General features: G+C 45.4%; 1 protein-coding gene and 1 long non-coding RNA gene across 7 annotated transcripts in view; one reads left to right on the plus strand and one right to left on the minus strand.

The window, feature by feature from the left end:
* Window positions 1-20,909, plus strand: part of ANKRD35 (ankyrin repeat domain 35) — an 87,727-nt gene that overhangs the window by 57,446 nt on the left and 9,372 nt on the right. For 3 of the 6 annotated variants that reach the window (XM_073639320.1, XM_073639322.1, XM_073639321.1), the window contains 9 exons: window positions 13,769-13,899; window positions 15,260-15,348; window positions 15,455-15,519; window positions 15,638-15,695; window positions 15,874-15,947; window positions 16,217-16,323; window positions 16,399-16,583; window positions 17,255-17,292; window positions 18,366-20,606. In XM_073639320.1, coding sequence (XP_073495421.1) covers window positions 13,769-13,899; window positions 15,260-15,348; window positions 15,455-15,519; window positions 15,638-15,695; window positions 15,874-15,947; window positions 16,217-16,323; window positions 16,399-16,583; window positions 17,255-17,292; window positions 18,366-20,606 — 2,988 coding nt within the window. Of the gene's footprint in view, window positions 1-5,336; window positions 6,175-6,321; window positions 6,815-7,732; window positions 8,058-8,183; window positions 8,282-13,768; window positions 13,900-15,259; window positions 15,349-15,454; window positions 15,520-15,637; window positions 15,696-15,873; window positions 15,948-16,216; window positions 16,324-16,398; window positions 16,584-17,254; window positions 17,293-18,365; window positions 20,607-20,909 lie in introns of those variants that run through there. The other 3 variants (XM_073639318.1, XM_073639317.1, XM_073639316.1) reach the window with 3 other exon arrangements.
* Window positions 1-20,909, minus strand: part of LOC141153980 (uncharacterized) — a 23,393-nt gene continuing 2,484 nt past the window's right edge. The window contains exon 2 of the long non-coding RNA XR_012247375.1: window positions 1-219. This is a non-coding gene — a long non-coding RNA (uncharacterized lncRNA). The remainder of the gene's footprint in view (window positions 220-20,909) is intronic.

The raw sequence follows: 20,909 nt of genomic DNA on the forward strand, positions 1-20,909 counted from the left end.
TTAGTTCCTACCGCCATTTAATGAAAGCAAAGATTTGATTGGCTGCTAAAATCGTATACGGTAGGAACTCGGCAAACATCTTGGAGAACCAACCACAGATCTTCTGTGTATGAGGCTTCTGTCTCTTCATGTCATCCCATACAGACTGTTTGATGCTGAGATCAGGACTCTGTCGGGTCGTATAATCATCTCTTCCAGGGCTTCTTGTTCTTCTTTGCGCTGAAAAAAATTGGAGCCAATCAGTCGCCTCCCTGATGATATTACATGATGGATAAGTATCTGCCAGTATTTCTCAACATTGAGGACACTATTTATCCTGACCAAATCTCCAACTCTATTTGCTGAAATGCATCCCCAAAACTTACAAGGATCCTCCACCATGCTTCCTGCAGACACTCATTATTGTGCCGCCTGCCAGCCTTGCAGAGAACAATCTGCCTTCTGTTACAGCCAAACATTTGACTATTTGACTCCTCAGTCCAGAGCACCTGCTGCCATTTCTCTGCACCACTGTTCCTATGTTTTCATGCATAGTTGACTTGGCCTTTTTGCATGTGGAAGGTGTGACTTTTTGGCCGCAATGCTTCTATTAGGACCACTTTTGGCCATACTTCTCTGAACAGTAGATTGGTGTAGTTGGGCCTATGGGTTGCTGTCAGTTCTGAGCTGATGGCACTGCTGGACATCTTCCTATTTCAAAGGGACGTTAACATGATGTGTCTTTCATCTACTGCACTAAGTTTCTTTGACCAATCACTGCATCTATGGTCTTCAACGTTGTCCATTTCTTGATGCTTCTTCAAAAGAGCTTGAACAACAAATCTTAAAACCCCAGTTTGCTTAGAAATTTTTTCTTGGTAGAGACTGGTGCATTATAACTACCTTAATCTTGTTGCAGTGCTCAATCTTGCCATGGTGTGATACCTGTGACATGAATGTCTTCCACAACCTCACTTTTGTAGCAGAGTTTGGCTGTTCACGACTAGGTTTAAAGCATACGTACCTACACTGCTGCAAGACAATGATTATAGTACAGGACAATGTTTTTCTAAACTGATGATAACCTCCCATACTAACCACCCAAAGTCTACAACAAACTAAGCAACCGGCTTCTTAAGGCCCCGTCACACTTAGCGACGCTGCAACGATCCCGACAACGATACGACCTGTCAGGGATCGTTGCTGCGTCGCTATGTGGTCGCTGGTGAGCTGTCAAACAGGCAGGCTCACCAACGATCAGGGGAGCAGCGACATCGTGGAAAGAATCTTTCCACGATGTCCTGCTCCTGGTTACCTGCCTGCTGAAGCAGGAACAGGCTGGTAACTATGGTAAACATCGGGTTACTAGGGGCACACGCGCTCCTAGTAACCCGTTGTTTATCATGGTTACCACTCTGCTACAGTGAGCGGGAGGTTACCGCTCACTTTAGCAGGCTCGTAACCATGATAAACAACGGGTTACTAGGAGCGCGTGTGCCCCTAGTAACCCGATGTTTACCATAGTTACCAGCCTGATCGCTCCTCCCGCTGGTCACACACAGCGATGTGTGCTGACCAGCAGGAGAGTAACGACCAAAAAATGGTCCAGGACACTTTGCAGCGATCAGCGACCTCACAGCAGGGGCCTGATCGCTGCAAAGTGTCACACATAGCGACATCGCTGGTGAGGTCGCTGTTGCATCACCAAAACCGTGACACAGCAGCGATCTCGCTATGTGAGACGGGGGCTTAACTCTGATCTACCATCTTCAGTGTGGGACCTAGCGTTGTAAAATCTTAGGAAGTCACTCCTGGACTGAAGACCCTATTAGCTAGCAGCAGAAAAAAGGACTCTTGTTTCCTTTTGTGTAGCACGCATGGACCTTTTGTGTAGCACATAAGGTCCATGTTGTGGGTTATTATCAAAAAACGCTAATAGAGTGATAGAGAAACATGATTATACTGAAGAGTCCTGCCCTATAATCATTTTCTTGTGAAAGTGTAGGTACACGTTAAGCCTCCAACACAACTGTTTCTATTTCAGTTAATAAAAATGATGATCATTATCACCTTTTCGGTATAACTGGTCACTCATACACCTGACTACAATCCTACAATACGCCTGACTGTACAAGTCCAGAGTGTGGCAGTTATACCAGCTGCCGAGATGGTGATGTCCGTTGGAGTGATAAGACATTTGTGTGTGGGCGGAAGATGGGCGAAACCGTCACTTGTAGAGAACAGATGTCAGATTATTATCATTTATAGGATTGTTCCTGGTCTATAAACTTCAGGATTATGCACCTCCGTCATAAATCATTACGGAGGAAATGATGCTGAAAATTACACCCAGTGTACAGGACAGGAGAAGTGGTACTGTGCAGTGTATATATACAGAATAATACAGATACTGAGAATTACACCCAGTATACAGGACAGGAGAAGTGGTACTGTGCAGTGTGTATATACAGAATAATACATATACTGAGAATTACACCCAGTATACAGGACAGGAGAAGTGGTACTGTGCAGTGTATATATACAGAATAATACAGATACTGAGGATTACACCCAGTATACAGGACAGGAGAAGTGGTACTGTGCAGTGTATATATACTGAATAATACAGATACTGAGAATTACACCCAGTATACAGGACAGGAGAAGTGGTACTGTGCAGTGTATATATACAGAATAATACAGATACTGAGAATTACACCCAGTATACAGGACAGGAGAAGTGGTACTGTGCAGTGTATATATACTGAATAATACAGATACTGAGAATTACACCCAGTATACAGGACAGGAGAAGTGGTACTGTGCAGTGTATATATACAGAATAATACAGATACTGAGAATTACACCCAGTATACAGGACAGGAGAAGTGGTACTGTGCAGTGTATATATACAGAATAATACAGATACTGAAAATTACACCCAGTATACAGGACAGGAGAAGTGGTACTGTGCAGTGTATATATACAGAATAATACAGATACTGAGAATTACACCCAGTATACAGGACAGGAGAAGTGGTACTGTGCAGTGTATATATACAGAATAATACAGATACTGAGAATTACACCCAATATACAGGACAGGAGAAGTGGTACTGTGCAGTGTATATATACAGAATAATACAGATACTGAGAATTACACCCAGTATACAGGACAGGAGCAGTGTAACTGTGCAGTGTATATATACAGGACAGGAGAAGTGGTACTGTGCAGTGTGTATATACAGAATAATACAGATACTGAGAATTACACCCAGTATACAGGACAGGAGAAGTGGTACTGTGCAGTGTATATATACAGAATAATACAGATACTGAGAATTACACCCGATATACAGGACAGGAGAAGTGGTACTGTGCAGTGTATATATACAGAATAATACAGATACTGAGAATTACACCCAGTATACAGGACAGGAGAAGTGGTACTGTGCAGTGTATATATACAGAATAATACAGATACTGAGAATTACACCCAGTATACAGGACAGGAGAAGTGGTACTGTGCAGTGTATATATACAGAATAATACAGATACTGAGAATTACACCCAGTATACAGGATAGGAGAAGTGGTACTGTGCAGTGTATATATACAGGAGAGGAGAAGTGGTACTGTGCAGTGTATATATACAGAATAACAGATACTGAGAATTACACCCAGTATACAGGACAGGAGAAGTGGTACTGTGCAGTGTATATATACAGAATAATACAGATACTGAGGATTACACCCAGTATACAGGACAGGAGAAGTGGTACTGTGCAGTGTATATACAGAATAATACAGATACTGAGAATTACATCCAGTATACAGGACAGGAGAAGTGGTACTGTGCAGTGTATATATACAGAATAATACAGATACTGAGGATTACACCCAGTATACAGGACAGGAGAAGTGGTACTGTGGAGTGTATATACAGAATAATACAGGTATTGAGAATTACACCCAGTATACAGGACAGGAGAAGTGGTACTGTGCAGTGTATATATACAGAATAATACAGATACTGAGAATTACACCCAGTATACAGGACAGGAGAAGTGGTACTGTGCAGTATATATATACAGAATAATACAGATAATGAGAATTACACCCAGTATACAGGACAGGCGAAGTGGTACTGTGCAGTGTATATATACAGAATAATACAGATACTGAGAATTACACCCAGTATACAGGACAGGAGAAGTGGTACTGTGCAGTGTATATATACAGAATAATACAGATACTGAGAATTACACCCAGTATACAGGACAGGAGAAGTGGTACTGTGCAGTGTATATATACAGAATAATACAGATACTGAGAATTACACCCATTATACTGGACAGGAGAAGTGGTACTGTGCAGTGTATACAGAATAATACAGATACTGGGAATCACACCCAGTATACAGGACAGGAGAAGTGGTACTGTGCAGCGTATATATACTGAATAATACAGGTACTGAGAATTACACCCAGTATACAGGACGGGAGTAGTGGTACTGTGCAGCGTATATATACAGAATAATACAGATACTGAGAATTACACCTAGTATACAGGACAGGATAAGTGGTACTGTGCACTGTATATATACAGAATAATACAGATACTGAGAATTACACCCAGTATACAGGACAGGAGAAGTGGTACTGTGCAGTGTATATATACAGAATAATACAGGTACTGAGAATTACACCCAGTATACAGGACAGGAGAAGTGGCACTGTGCAGTGTGTATATACAGAATAATACAGATACTGAGAATTATATCCAGTATACAGGACAGGAGAAGTGGTACTGTGCACTGTATATATACAGGAGAGGATAAGTGGTACTGTGCAGTGTATATACAGAATAATACAGATACTGAGAATTACACCCAGTATACAGTACAGGAGAAGTGGTACTGTGCACTGTATATATACAGGAGAGGAGAAGTGGTACTGTGCAGTGTATATACAGAATAATACAGATACTGAGAATTACACCCAGTATACAGGACAGGAGAAGTGGTACTGTGCAGTCTATATATACAGAATAATACAGATACTGAGAATTACACCCAGTGTACAGGACAGGAGAAGTGGTACTGTAAGGTGTATATACAGAATAATACAGATACTGAGAATTACACCCAGTATACAGGACAGGAGAAGTGGTACTGTGCAGTGTATATATACAGAATAATACAGATACTGAGAATTACACCCAGTATACAGGACAGGAGAAGTGGTACTGTGCAGTGTATATATACAGGACAGGAGGAGTGGCGCTGAGAGTAGCACCTGCCTCCTGAGCTCAAGCACTTCCAGGAGGAGGGTCGTCGTCTGCCTCTCTTCTCCTCAGAGAGAGGCAGGCCTTCTGGGAGGCCGGCATGGCTTCCCAGCCTCCTATCCCCCGGTCTATGCCGGCGGGGGAGAAGGAGCCTCAACAACCGGCCCAGGAGGGAGTGAGGAGATCGGGAAGGGTGAGGAAGAATACATCCACCGGCTCCAACCCCGAGACTGTTCACCGCCAGCCCAGAGAGGGAGACCGGGGCACCCCAGGCCCCAGGAACAAGAGCCCAGCAAGATCCTGGGGGGAGATGAGCTCCAGCGAGTGCACAAGTTCCTTCTCCTCCCGAGTGGTCGCCACGTTGCGAGAGTACGAGGACGCCGGCAAAGCACTAACCCAGCTGAAAGAGGAGCTGAGGGAGGCCCGGGTCCTGAACACCCGGGCGTCCAACAAGGAAAGACCCGCGACCTCCCAGAGGTTTAAAGCCCTCAGAGACGAGGTGGTCAGGTTAGTGCTCCTCCGGGAGGGGATTGAGAAAAGCGCAGGTCCCTTCCTGGAGAGGTTTAAGAACCAGCGACGGTTCTCAGAAATGAAGGGGTTAAACACCTCAGGAGAACCGCCAGCCGGTGTCCTTAGTGAAGAGGAGGAGGAGGATGAAGAGGTGACTGGAGTCTCAGTTGCTGGAGCCAGTGAGGGGCAGAGCCGGAGCTCAAGTGGTCTCCCTGCAGGGCAGAGGACTCCGACAGCAGAGGCTGGAGTGTCAGGGGAGGAGGAGGAAGGAGGACTGCTGAGGGAGATCCGACTGCTGGAGTCTCCAGTGGACCTGACAAAGTTTTCTTTCGGTGAGGACAAACCAGTGGAGGAGACCAAGAGGAGGAAGAGGAAGACCGGAGGAGCCGCACAGGAGGTGGTGAGTTATAAGTATGTACCAATGTCTGATGTTGCGCCTGCCACCTTCTGTTTAAACCCCACCAAACCTAAAGGCACGGGCTCTGCAGTGGGCTCGAGGCAGAGGCAAGGTGGGGAGAGGAGGAGGACGTCCGGCGATGCTGCCATCTGTGCGGGGAACAGTGCAGGGGGCGAGGCTGTGGAGGTACTCACAGCGCCGGACATAGGAAGTTCTGTGGAGTTTCCCACCCTGCCCTCTGCGGCTAAGCCGGTTATCACCGGGGCTGGGGGGGCAGGGAAGGATGTGAAAAACACATCTGCAAAGAACACTGGGCACACTGCTGCGACAGGGGGGCAGTGTGCCCCAGTGCCCAAAAAGGACACTAAGACCCCAAAGTCTGTGGGTGCAGGGCGGGCAGAGGTGCCAAGAAAACAGTCTGGCCAGAACAAGGACCAAAATGCTGCAGTAGGGGTGCGGGGCGCTCCAGCAGATGACCTGCAGAAAGCCAGCAGCAACCAAAGGGAAACGGGTGTGGTGCTGCAGGGAAAGGAGTCTCTGGGAGTGCTCCCCTCCCCCGACCCAGCAGGTGTGAGTGCAGAGACACCAGACACAAGGGAGGAAGGAATGGAGGTGACTGTGGAAGGTGCAGAGAACAGCAGAGGTAATGGGGTGACAAGTAAAGGGAATGGAAGTAGTGGTGCAGTGAATGATGGGAGTAATGGTGGAGCAGATGGTGGGAGTAATGGTGGAGCAGATGGTGAGAGTAGTAGGAATGGTGGAAGTAGTGGTACAGTGAATGATGATGCAGCAAATGGTGGGGGTAGTGGTGCAGTGAATGATGATGCAGCAAATGGTGGGGGTAGTGGTGGAATGAATGCTGGGAGTAGTGGTGTAGCAAATGGGGGTAGTGGTGTAATGAATGGTGGGAGTAGTGAAGCAGCAAATGGTGGGAGAAGTAGTGGAGTGAATGATGGGAGTAATGGTCCTGCGAATGGTGTGAGTAGTAGTGGAGTGAATGGTGGGAGCAGCACTGGTGTTGGTGGGGGGGAAGTAGGCGCTGGTGCCGCTGCCCCCCCAGCATTGGCAGGTGCTTCAGCCCAAAGCTATTCAGGAGCTGTCAGTGCTGGGGGTAGTAGTGCGCCCTCGTCTGGTGGCCCTGGGGATGGTGACTTGCAACAGCAGCTCCTGGACGCCCTGAGGAGAGGGGAGAGCTCCATCACTGTAGAGGGGAGGGAGGTTGATCTGTCTTTCTGGATAGAGAGACATGGTCTTTCAGCCTTCCGAGATAGAGGGGCAGAGACTGTCTGGTCTCTGCCGACAACGGGCAGAGGAGTAACCGCTGGCAACTATTAATGTTTGCAGCATAAAGTCAGATGCGGCAAGGTACACGGCCTTTCATTTTCTCGGCCAACTTGACGCCGACATTTTGTTTTTGCAGGAGACCAGGTTGACCGATATATCAACCTTGCATAAAGCAAGGCGGGAGTGGAGGCATGGGCCCTCCTACTGGTCTCTTGCGGCCGAGCCGTATAGCGGGGTGGCGATCCTTTTTAAGACCGCAGCGGTTGAATGCAGACGAGTGATCGAATTAGAAATGGGGAGATGCTTGATCCTAGATGTCTCCATGGGGGGACAAGAGCTTCGGCTCATTAACATCTATGGTCCCCAGTCCAAGTGGGACCGCAAATGTCTCTTCCTGAAGATCAAACCTTTTTTATTTTCGAGTCGGCAGGTGGTCTTCGGAGGGGATTTCAACAATGTCACGAGATCCTGTGATAGAGGAGGTTCCGGAGACCGGCTGGCTTATGACTGCGTCGCGTTAAACAGGATAGTGAGTGAGGCTCGCCTGGTGGATGTCCACATCCGGCACAACCCGGGCGACACGGGATTCACCTTTTTTAGAGGTAGTCAGTGCAGGTCTAGGCTAGACAGGTTTTATTTGAAGGAGGAGGCCGTCTCTTCACCGTTGTCGGTTGTGGAGGTGGAGTTCTCCGATCACTGTTTGATTATGTTTTCGTTGAACGTTACAGAGACTCCTCGGATGGGAAGAGGCTATTGGAAGCTGAATTCGTCACTCCTTGAGGAAGAAGCTGTAAGACGGTCTTTTGAGGAATTCTTTCAGAGCCAGGTACCATTGCTGGGCCTAAGTAACACTAAGTCAGAGTGGTGGGAGATGTTCAAACATCGGGTGGCGAGATTCTTCCGGCAGCTCTCGAACCTCAGAAGCCTGAACAGGGATCGCCTGTATCAGAGCCTGAGGAGGAAACTCGAGCATCTTGTCTCGACTGGAGGTAGCCGCGAGGAGATCTCCAGAGTGAAGTCCTTGCTGAAGAGGTGTCAGTACGATAGGCACGCATCTTTGGTTTTCGAGAGGGACTATGGGAAGTACTGCTCGCCCGACCCTTACAGAAACTGTAAGATGTCAGTGAATAGTAAGATAGTGACGGGGCTGGTGGACAGTACGGGGTCCCTGAGAAGGTCCAGATCAGGGATCTTGGAGGTCGTCAGTTCCTACTACTCGCACCTCTTGGGAAGGAGGGAGCTTGATCGTGACGGGATGTCAGCTTTCCTGGCTGAATCTGTTCCTGAGCCAGGGGCTGACCTCTCGCTGGGCGATTTGGCAGAAGCGATCAAAGAAGAGGAAGTGAGACTGGCGATCGATGGGCTTAGGCCCAAAAAGTCGCCAGGTCCGGATGGCTTAACATCCGAGTTCTTTAGGACCTTTAGGGACTCTTTGGTCCCCCTCTTGACTCAGGTGTTTAACGAGTGTCTCTCCTCGGGCACTCTGCCGAGATCATTAAGGAGGTCAGCTTTGATCATTTTGTCAAAGGGTAAGGATCCGTCACGCATTGAGAACTGGCGTCCCATAGCACTTCTCAATGTGGACAGGAAGATTTTGGCTAAGATACTTTTCAACAGGCTGGTGAATTTGCACCCCGGCTCCTTTCGGAGGTTCAGCACTGTTGCGTTCCTGGCCGTAGCACTTTTAGTGCTGTTCTAGGTGTCCGAGAGGCCGTGGAGCAAGGCAGGGCGGGCCTATGGAAGGGGTTCTTGCTGACCCTGGATCAGGCAAAAGCCTTTGATCGGGTTAACCATGAGTACCTCTGGTCCACTCTTTTGAGGTATGGTCTGCCTGGAGGGTTTGTGGACTGGCTTAAGACCTTGTATGCAGGGGCTGAGACTTTCCCTCTGGTGAATGGGTGGATTGGACGACCTTTCGGGGTAGGATCCGGTGTCCGTCAGGGCTGTCCTCTTAGCCCTTTGCTTTACTCGTTTGCGATCGATCCCTTCCTCAGAAGGATCGATTGTGGACCGTTGGCGGGGGTGCGGATGGGCGGGGCGGCGCCGGAGGCTATCCTGAGGGTGGTGGCCTACGCGGACGATGTCACCGTCTTTGTTTCTTCGCAAGAGGAGGCAGCGGCGGTGATGTCAGAAGTGGAGCGCTACTCGGAGGCATCCGGGTCCAAGGTCAACCAGGATAAGTGTGAGAGTCTCTGGCTGGGAGGCGGAGATCCCGGGTTTGATCTTCCGGACACCCTCCCCGAACCCCAAGAACATGCCAAAGTCCTGGGCATCGAATTCGGCCAGGGTGATTACCCCACGAAAAACTGGGAAGGCAGAATCAAAGGTGTCGCCCAAAGAGTGGACCAATGGAAGGGTTGGTCTTTGACCCTGAGGGAAAGGGTTGGCCTGTGCAAAGCTTTCCTGCTCCCCCTGCTAATCTACCTGGGCAGCGTCTGTGTCTTGCCAGAGCCTCTCTGGACACGGGTCTACAGTCTGTTCTTCCAGATGTTATGGGGGAACAGACTGAACCTAGTCAAGCGGGAGGTCACTTACCGCACGAGGAGACTAGGGGGTTTGAATATGGTGAACCCCGTGGTGTTCCGAGTGAACACCTTCTTGAAAGTGAACATGGCAAACCTCTGGAAAGAGAGGGCTCCTCCGTGGGTATTCTCCTGCAAGGGATGGTTTCAGCCTTTCTTCCAGGAATGGGAGACAGGGGGAAGATTGAAGGATCTTCGCACACCACACGGGCATCTCCCGGCTTACGTTACCCCGGTTCTGAAAATGATCCGCCGGTGGGAGGTGAGGTCCCTCTCGAGGAAACTCCTCGATATGAGGGTCTTGCTTTCTCATTTTCAGAGTCCATTGGCCCTCAAAGACTGCCCAAGTCGGGATCTGGAGGTTGGGTTGAGTTTGTTAAATTCTAGCAGGATCCCCGAGAAGTACTGGGACTTGACTTGGCGCTGCTTCCATGGTAAGCTGTATGTGAGGGACAATTTGAAGTTCAGGAGCTCCGACGACAGGAATTGCCCCCGTGAGGCTTGTGCTAACGTGCTGGAAAGCATGGAGCACTTCCTGCTTCATTGTCCCTTTAATACAGAGGTGTACAACAGGGTGGGGGCTTCCATTGGTTGGCCGCGGCTGGCTACTCTGTCCTACGCCGGGTGGGCCTATGGAGCGTTCGGAGACCTTGGGAGAAGGGACCGAGACACTTTATTCATAGTCAGCGCAGTGGTCAGGTATTTCACGTGGAACGCACGAGTTTTAGTCTCGACGCAGAGTAAAATCCTCCATGTAGATGAAGTCTGTAGGAACATCCTAGGTGACCTGGTGAAGGTACGTTCTCTGGAGTATGAAAGACTGGGTGCCCGGAGGGCGGCCCGCCTCTGGAGGGGCTTTTCCTTCAGGGTGCCTTAGTCCGGTAGTACTCCTATATCCTGGTGGTGGGCTGATGTCTTTTCACCCTAGATTTTTGTTTTGTATTTCTGTCTCCTGAATAGAAGGTTTGCCGGCATCGAACTTGAGCCTTGGATGGTGAGTGTGTAGGTTGTGTTCTGTTTATATTGTATATAATGTATAATAGGGGGTTTTAGTTAGGTTGGGATTTGGGGGAGTTCTTCATCAGCGGTGATAAGAGGACTGATCTGGCCTGGTCCAGGCCCCGCCCGGGGAAAAACTTTGGGGCCTGATCCTAGCTCGGAGTAATCCTGAACTTTGTGGCCAGAGCTGGATCAGGGGTGGCGGGATAGTTAGTGTAGGTCTGTGTTTTATATATATATTAAAAAATTACAAAATAAAAAAAAAAAAAAATAAAAAAAAATATACAAAAAAAAAATGGTTTAAAATTGTTCATGTCACTATTGTATATATTGTTATTTTTGGTTTTCTGTGGTGTGAATGAGGTGCGGTAAGGGTGAGACTGTAAGGTCAGGCAGTGGGACCAGTAGGTTAGTGTTAGTTTCCGGTTGTATATACGTTATATTAGGTTTAGTGTTTTATTGTATATAATCTTGTATATAGGATGGTGTTTTATGTGTATATAGGACGGTGTGAGCGTTGTGTGGGATTGTATATAGCAGTATGAATGAAGCTGGGCCGGGGGTTTTATAGGTTTTATAATATTTATTTCCTGTATATATATATATATATTCCTGGGGGATTTATTTTGTTTCTATTTTCTGTGATTTGTCGTCTTGTTTTGTTCTTATGTTCGGTGTCCTGTAATGTATTATTGTTCTGTCATGTACTGTACTTATTCTATCAATAAAAAAAAGACCTGCAGTGTATATATACAGAATAATACAGGTACTGAGAATTACACCCAGTATACAGGACAGGAGAAGTGGTACTGTGCAGTGTATATATACAGAATAATACAGATACTGAGAATTACATCCAGTATACAGGACAGGAGAAGTGGTACTGTGCAGTGTATATATACAGAATAATACAGATACTGAGAATTACACCCAGTATACAGAACAGGAGAAGTGGTACTGTGCAGTGTATATATACAGAATAATACAGATACTGAGAATTACATCCAGTATACAGGGCAGGAGAAGTGGTACTGTGCAGTGTATATATACAGCATAATACAGATACTGAGAATTACACCCAGTATACAGGGCAGGAGAAGTACTGTGCAGTGTATATATACAGAATAATACAGATACTGAGAATTACATCCAGTATACAGGGCAGGAGAAGTACTGTGCAGTGTATATATACAGAATAATACAGATACTGAGAATTATACCCAGTATACAGGACAGGGGAAGTGGTACTGTGCAGTGTATATATACAGAATAACACAGATACTGAGAATTACACCAAGTATACAGGACAGGAGAAGTGGTACTGTGCAGTGTATATATACAGAATAATACAGATACTGAGAATTACACCCAGAATACAGGACAGGAGAAGTGGTACTGTGCAGTGTATATACAGAATAATACAGATACTGAGAATTACACCCAGTATACAGGACAGGAGAAGTGGTACTGTGCAGTGTATATATACAGAATAATGCAGATAATGAGAATTACACCCAGTATACAGGACAGGAGAAGTGGTACTGTGCAGTGTATATATACAGGACAGGAGAAGTGGTACTGTGCAGTGTATATATACAGAATAATACAGATACTGAGAATTACACCCAGTATACAGGACAGGAGAAGTGGTACTGTGCAGTATATATATATAGAATAATACAGGTACTGAGAATTACACCCAGTATACAGGACAGGAGAAGTGGTACTGTGCAGTGTATATATACAGGACAGGAGAAGTGGTACTGTGCAGTGTATATATACAGAATAATACAGATACTGAGGATTACACCCAGTATACAGGACAGGAGAAGTGGTACTGTGCAGTGTATATATACAGAATAATACAGATAATGAGAATTACACCCAGTATACAGGACAGGAGAAGTGGTACTGTGCAGTGTATATACACAGAATAATACAGATACTGAGAATTACACCCAGTATACAGGACAGGAGAAGTGGTACTGTGCAGTGTATATATACAGAATAATACAGATACTGAGAATTACACCCAGTATACAGGACAGGAGAAGTGGTACTGTGCAGTGTATATACACAGAATAATACAGATACTGAGAATTACACCCAGTATACAGGACAGGAGAAGTGGTACTGTGCAGTGTATATACACAGAATAATACAGATACTGAGAATTACACCCAGTATACAGGACAGGAGAAGTGGTACTGTGCAGTGTATATATACAGGACAGGAGAAGTGCTACTGTGCAGTGTTATCACATAGGTATTGATGCTTCTATTAAGACATGGGAATATGATATTTTTGCACTGTATTTTCTATTCTGGGATCACTCGTTATTATCGGAGGAAATTGCCATATCCTGTCTGAGAACAATAGGATCTTTATTAGAATTAAAATATAATAAAAGTGATAATATCGGAGGTCTTGGACTGAGACCTTGGTCACCACAAACCTGGGGCCTTCTTACTTGGAGAGGTAAACCGTTTGATATACAAGGTCTATAGGTGCGCATCGTTTAATATGCAGCAATCAGTGGGGATTTGCAGTCTGAACCATGATCATTCACAGTGTCATTATCGTCAGCAGTACCTGTCTGCTGGCACTCCAGGATTTGCTGCCACTTTTGGGCCTCAGTCCTCCGTCATATGTTTATACAGTTACATATAAGGTTTTGTTGTATATTAAATTCTGGACTGGTAGGTCGTGTTCCTCACGGCTTCCCATCAGCAGCACACGGTACACGTTTTCTGATTTCTGTTCTTGTGTGACCAGTCCTCTCTCTCCGACAGGTGGACAAGTGGAACCGACATGACCAGAAGGTTTTAGAAGCGGTGGAAAAGGGAGATGCCAAGAAAGTCTCCTCCATCCTGTCCAAGAAACAGATCAGAGCCACCAAGACTGGGCCAAGCGGACAGTCAGCGTAAGATCCTTTGTATCAGACATGATAAGATGATAGGATTAGATACACGGCTCAGCAGACGGTATCACACATGATAGGATTAGATACATGGCTCAGCAGACAGTATCACACAGGATAGGATTAGATACACTGCTCAGCAGACGGTATCACACATGATAGGATTAGATACACAGCTCAGCAGACAGTATCACACAGGATAGGATTAGATACACGGCTCAGCAGACAGTATCACACAGGATAGGATTAGATACACAGCTCAGCAGACAGTATCACACAGGATAGGATTAGATACACGGCTCAGCAGACGGTATCACACATGATAGGATTAGATACACAGCTCAGCAGACAGTATCACACAGGAGAGGATTAGATACACAGCTCAGCAGACAGTATCACACAGGATAGGATTAGATACACGGCTCAGCAGACAGTATCACACAGGATAGGATTAGATACACAGCTCAGCAGACAGTATCACACAGGATAGGATTAGATACACAGCTCAGCACGCAGTATCACACATGATTGGATTAGATACACGGCTCAGCAGACGGTATCACACAGGATAGGATTAGATACACAGCTCAGCAGACAGTATCACACAGGACAGGATTAGATACACAGCTCAGTAGACAGTATCACACAGGATAGGATTAGATACACAGCTCAGCACGCAGTATCACACATGATTGGATTAGATACACGGCTCAGCAGACGGTATCACACAGGATAGGATTAAATGCACAGCTCAGCAGACGGTATCACACAGGATAGGATTAGATACACAGCTCAGCAGACAGTATCACACAGGAGAGGATTAGATATGAAATGATTGGCTGCTGCTTTTATTCTGGAGATTGAAGCAGAGGAGTGATTACGTGCATGTGACGTGTGATCCGGTTGCACATGATGGAGGAGCATTAGCAGCAGTTTGCTTCGAATTAAAGAAATGTCACTCATAATTGGACATTTTCAGGGATTCTTGTCATTTTTAAGTTCCCATCTTCTTATAAATAGGAGGTAATAATAACTTTATTTATGAATGCATAACACAGATGTGAACACCAGCATATCCTAGCTTTAGAGGCGAGCAAAGCAGCCAATCAGATTGTCCTTGTCAGTTTCTGATCTTCAGTGAAATGATGAGAGCTGGAATTCAATTGGCTGCCAATCCTTTTCGTGATTTTATAACATAGACTGTCATTAATATGATCGTTACGTTCTTCTGGGAAGGAATATGCTGCAGTCAGACACACCTAGATGTGAGTGTCCCACACAAGACCCACACTACATGTAATCCCTGCAGTGTGAGGATTAGTAATATCTGCCGCCACTGACGTCCTCGGCTTCTTGTCTGCAGGTTCCATCTCGCTGCCTCCAGGGGACTCGTAGACTGCATCAATGTCATCTTATCCCAGAAGGTTGAGATCAACGCCAAGACTGACGATGGTAAACGCCATGTTACACTAATTACTGTCCCCTCATCTCCCCGTGTGTCACGGTCATTACCGTCACCTCCTCTCTGATGTATAACGGTGTGTGTCTCCTCCGGCAGGTTGTACCGCTCTACACCTGGCAGCCAGTAACTGTCACCCGGAGTGCGTGAAGCTTCTGCTGCAGGTAGGTGCCGGGTGCTGTACATTCCTGGGTGTCACAAATACATTTTACACTTATTCTTTACTTTTTCTTAAAACTAAAAGTGTCTGATTCTTCTCTACACTGACATTTGTTCCTTTAGCGCGGAGCCCATGAAGACTCCATAGATTTCCACAGCCGAACACCATTACACTGTGCTGGTGAGTCTACAAGCAATCTATCGATCTATCTATCTATTTATTATCTATCTATTATCTCTATATATCTGTTATCTATCTATCTCTATCTATATCATAACATATCTATTTATCTGTTTGCACATATTTCTCTCAGTCTCTGTATTGATTTGGCCGTGGGTCTTTCCGTCTTGTTTCGCAGCCACCTCGGGATGCGTTTCCAGCGTGCTCCTCTTCTGTGATGCAGAAGACACAGTTCTGGATGCTGCGGATGATGTGAGTCTATTTCTTGTCCTGTCTTATGTTTCTTCCATGTGCAGACTGTCTCTCTGGTGTCAAACCAACAGGAAATTCCAGGCGGCTCCTTATCGGTGTCTGTAGCTGGTCCCACGCTCACAGGGCTGATGTGTTGTGGGGTCGTGTGGTTTATCCATTTAGTATGTAGAGGAAGGGTCAATGCCCGGAACGTGGGATGAATTTTTTAGTGTCGGAAATGATACAGGACTGAAAATTTCAGAAACCACTTTGCTTTATATTGTCACTAGGACGGACGGACGCCTCTTATGATTGCTGCCCAACGCAACCACCCTACTGTGTGCTCTTTGCTGCTGGACCGAGGGGCTCGGGTGGACCTGTGTGACCGGGACAGCAAGTGAGTGTCTCGTCCAAGTGATTAGAAGAGCCTACAACTTCTGGGATGACGCTCGTTCTTTGTTTCAATCTGTAGGACAGCACTGCTTCTGGCCTGTGAGAAGGGCAACATCCAGGCTGTGGAAACTCTGATCACCAGAGGAGCGGACCCGACACTGCGCGACAACAAAGGCTGTGATGCCCTACATTATACCAGCCTGTCCAGGGACGAGGTGCTAAGAAAACTGATCCAAACTGCACTAGACCGGAGGAAAAATAATGGTGATTATTTACAGAATAAAAAACACCAGACACTATCCTCATCAATGCCCTTTACTATTCAAGGCAGGAAGGGTGTGGACATCGATGTGGATGGTCTCATATTAAAAAAAAATAAGACACTCTTATCTGGAAGAGTGTTCACATGAGGGAATTTTCACCTAGATTTAAAGGGGTATTCCCATCTCCCAAGATCCTTCCCCAATATGTAGTTGGTGTAGTAATAATAATACTAGCAAATACCTGCAATTAGAAATGTAGTATAGTATTTTTGATTCTCTATGTCACTTACCTCATGTGCAGGCAATACAGGACACTGAGTATCCACGGTTACGACCACTAGCAGCTACCTAACTAACTGTCACTTTATCAGTGGCCGTAACCATGGATACCTAAGGTCCTGCAATGCCTGCACATGAGGAAAGAGACGCAGCAAAATCAAAAATACTATACTACATTTCTAATTGGAGGCATTTGCTAATATTATTATTATGACACCTACTACATATTGGGATAGGATCTTGGAGATGGGACTACCCCTTTAATATTAAATCGGTCACATTTACAAGGTATAATGAATAGCTAATATATATTTACAGCATCTCATATGAATCACACTGGTATATAAAGAAAAATACAAAAATCCTAATATATTTGTTACATTTCCTTGGCAGAGCCACATCGAAACCATGACAGCCCTGCAGGCTCCAAGGTATGTATTACCATAAAGATAGATAGATGGACGGATAGATGGATAGATAGATGGATGGATAGATAGATAGATAGATAGATAGATGATGGATAGATAGATGATGGATAGATAGATGATGGATAGATAGATGATGGATAGATAGATGATGGATAGATAGATGATGGATAGATAGATGATGGATAGATAGATGATGGATGGATAGATGATGGATGGATAGATGATGGATGGATAGATGATGGATGGATAGATGATGGATGGATAGATGATGGATGGATAGATGATGGATGGATAGATGATGGATGGATAGATGATGGATGGATAGATGATGGATGGATAGATGATGGATGGATAGATGATGGATGGATAGATGATGGATGGATAGATAGATAGATAGATAGATAGATAGATGATGGATAGATAGATGATGGATAGATAGATGATGGATGGATAGATGATGGATGGATGGATAGATGATGGATGGATAGATGATGGATGGATAGATGATGGATGGATAGATGATGGATGGATAGATGATGGATGGATAGATGATGGATGTATAGATGATGGATGGATAGATGATGGATGGATGATGGATAGATAGATGATGGATAGATAGATGATGGATAGATAGATGATGGATAGATGGATGGATAGATAGAGAGAAGATGCTGATCTGGATGTAACCACCCCTCAGTTTGTGTTACAGATAATTACACACAAACTCCCCACACCCACATCAGTAGTGACAATCCCGTCATCCAATGTTTAATCTTTCGTCTGCCGCCCCCTACAAATCACATGCTCGGCTTTTACGCGCCTCTATAAATATACTGGTATAATAAAGAAGTCTTTTTACTCTGGTAGCTTGCAAAAATGAAAGTGTTCATTCACAAGCAGGAAAATATGTCTGCATGTAGTAATAAAAGTAGGAATTATGTGTGCAGCTGCCATGTATCCAGGGTGAAGTAGTCTGATGTTTATGAGGAATGGGTTATAGGATGATAAGTGTGGGAAGGTCTGAGCACAGCCAGAAAACAGATACTGAATTCTAATTAACTGTGTGTGTATTTTAGGCTGTCGGTCAGACCCCTAGCAGAGAGCAGGAGCTGGTCAACATGTGGAAGAAAAGATATGAGGAAGAGCAAAAACGTGGCGTGTGGCTTCAAGGAGAGCTGATGATGAAGACTCAAGAACTTGAAAGGATATCTGAGGAACATAGTGTTGAGTGCAGTCGAATCAGAAACCTGACTGACACACTAGATATTCTACTAGAGGGTGAAAGTGAAAAAGTCAAACCCAAGACAGAAGATTACCATATATCCAACACTTATGTTCTGCTGACACAACTTCTTGAGCAGGTTAAGTCCTTCAAAGATCAGCAGCTGAAAGAACGTAACCGTCAAGAAGAAATGATCGAAAACCTACATGCCAAGTCTACCAAGACTGGACTAATGGAAAAACTACACCAAGAAGAGATGAGACGTCTGCAGAGTGAAGCAGCTGCTGCAAGAGAAAAGGAAGAAGGTGCACGGAGGAGAGTGACGGAGTTGGAGGGTCACCTGGAGAACATGAGAGAAGTGCTGTCACAGTTCGAGAAAAGAAAGCGAATACAGAGTACAGTGGTCGAAGATCTGCAGGAACAGATCTCAGAAGTCACACGTGAAAAGGAAGAGCTCCTGGTTCTTCTACAAAAACTCCATGAGCAAGAAGAAAATGTGGACAATATCCACCTAAAGAGACTTGACAATGAACAAGGTTTACTGGACCACAATGTACTCAGTAACTTAATAAAAAAATTGAAAAGTAATTGTATTTATGTAGATATAAAACAAAGCAATGGAACATCCCAAGGATGCTCCGGTTACGTGCCAAAAGATGTCCTGAAAAAAAATGTTGATGATTGGAAGTCATCGGTCACAGGTTTAGAGAACTACATGGTGGCAGTAGAAAGACTGCAGAAGGACATAGTCGCTGTCAGGACAGAGAGTTTAGACCCAGTACTTATTAATGGTGCCACTGGGCAGCAAAGCAGTGAGATGCAACTATCGAGGAATGCCAATGAACACTACAGACAAGTAGAAAATAACATAGCTTGCCTACAGGGAAATGACCTGCACCAGAGTAAAAGCAGCATAACCCAGCTGGAGAGCGGGTCAGCACAGGCCAACGACCTGGCAAAGAGCACAGACTCTCTAAAGCAGAAGATTACAGAATTAGAAGCACAGTTGTCATCTCTCAAGCTGACCCATGACAATCTCCTCACCCACTTGAACCACGTTGTTCAAGAAAAGCAGAATTTAGAAGAAGGGCTCCTCGCTCTACAAGAAAGCATGCAGTCAGAATATGCCATGAGACAGGAAACTGAAAAACGATGTAAAGACTACAAACACCAGATCTTAGTCCTCTCAGAAGATCTTCTAACAGAACAAGACAAGTTGAAAAAGTTGAACACCAGACTGGAAGCTCAGCAGAATGAAATGGTCGTGTTACGGGACAGTTTTCCCCCAGAGATCATTCGGGATGAAAACAGCAGATCCGTAGAGATGTTCAGTTGTGACATCTTGGAGGAATTATACTGGAACACTGGAACCCTCGTAAGGAAATACAACGATGCATTGCAGGAGGCGGCTGCTTTGCAGAAGGAGAACCTTAAGCTTCTGGATGATCGGGTGCAGACCATATCGATGACTGAACACAAAAACATTCTCAATGAGATCAAGAACCAGTTGCATACGAAGATCAGGGAAACGGAGGATGTAAAACAAAAGTTGTTCCAAACAATGGGCAGCGTGGTCGAACTTAAAGAACAATTGGCAGCTCAGACTTCAAACTCAATTCCGAAAGAAGAATTCGAGAGCCGCTTGGTGGACCTGGAAAGGATAGTTACAGCTCTGAAGGATGAGAACGAGGCATGTAAAGTTGCTCTCGAGGGGAAATGTGAAGAAGTCATCGTCCTGAAACAACAACTGGAACAAGAGTCTGAAGAGGGACAGACTTTACGACTTAAGGAAGCCAGCATGGTCCAGGAGGTTGAGAACATCAGGACTGGTCTGGAGATCCAGATTCAAGCTTTACAAGCGGAAGTTAAGGGTCTTTCTGAGAAATATATCCAGGCTTCAAAGGAAGCTGAAGGCTGCCAAACAGTACTTTCATCTCAGAAGGAGAAGGGATTTCTTCTGGAGGGGAAAATTCACGAGCTTAGCAAAGAAGCCAATGAACTGAAGATCAAATCCCAGAAGTATGAGGAAGAAAATGGCCACCTTAATGAAAAGTATGAACATATCTGCAAAGATTCCAAGGAGAAACAGGAGAAGGTGAGCGAAACGTTCTTTCCATTAACGTTTGCACGGAGGGAAGAACTGGGGGTTATGTGAAAAGAGTGAGGTTTTTGAGTACTTTTTAGTTATTTTGGCAAATTGATGGACAGAAGCAGATTTGTCACCAAAAGCCTACCACTGCAAATAAGGGGATGCGAATCTCCCCCCCTCTTATTAACCCCCTAAACCCAGCCACCTCTGAGAGTAAAGTCACACTTTATAACATATGAAGACTATTGTGAAACAGCAGCTTTGTTCACGTGACACCAAGAATAAATGGTTGTGAACCTTGATATAAAA

This window comes from Phyllobates terribilis, unplaced genomic scaffold (genome assembly GCF_046119375.1).
Source record: "Phyllobates terribilis strain yellow unplaced genomic scaffold, ASM4611937v1 Scaffold_7__3_contigs__length_470593459, whole genome shotgun sequence".
NCBI classification, from domain to species: Eukaryota; Metazoa; Chordata; class Amphibia; order Anura; family Dendrobatidae; genus Phyllobates; species Phyllobates terribilis.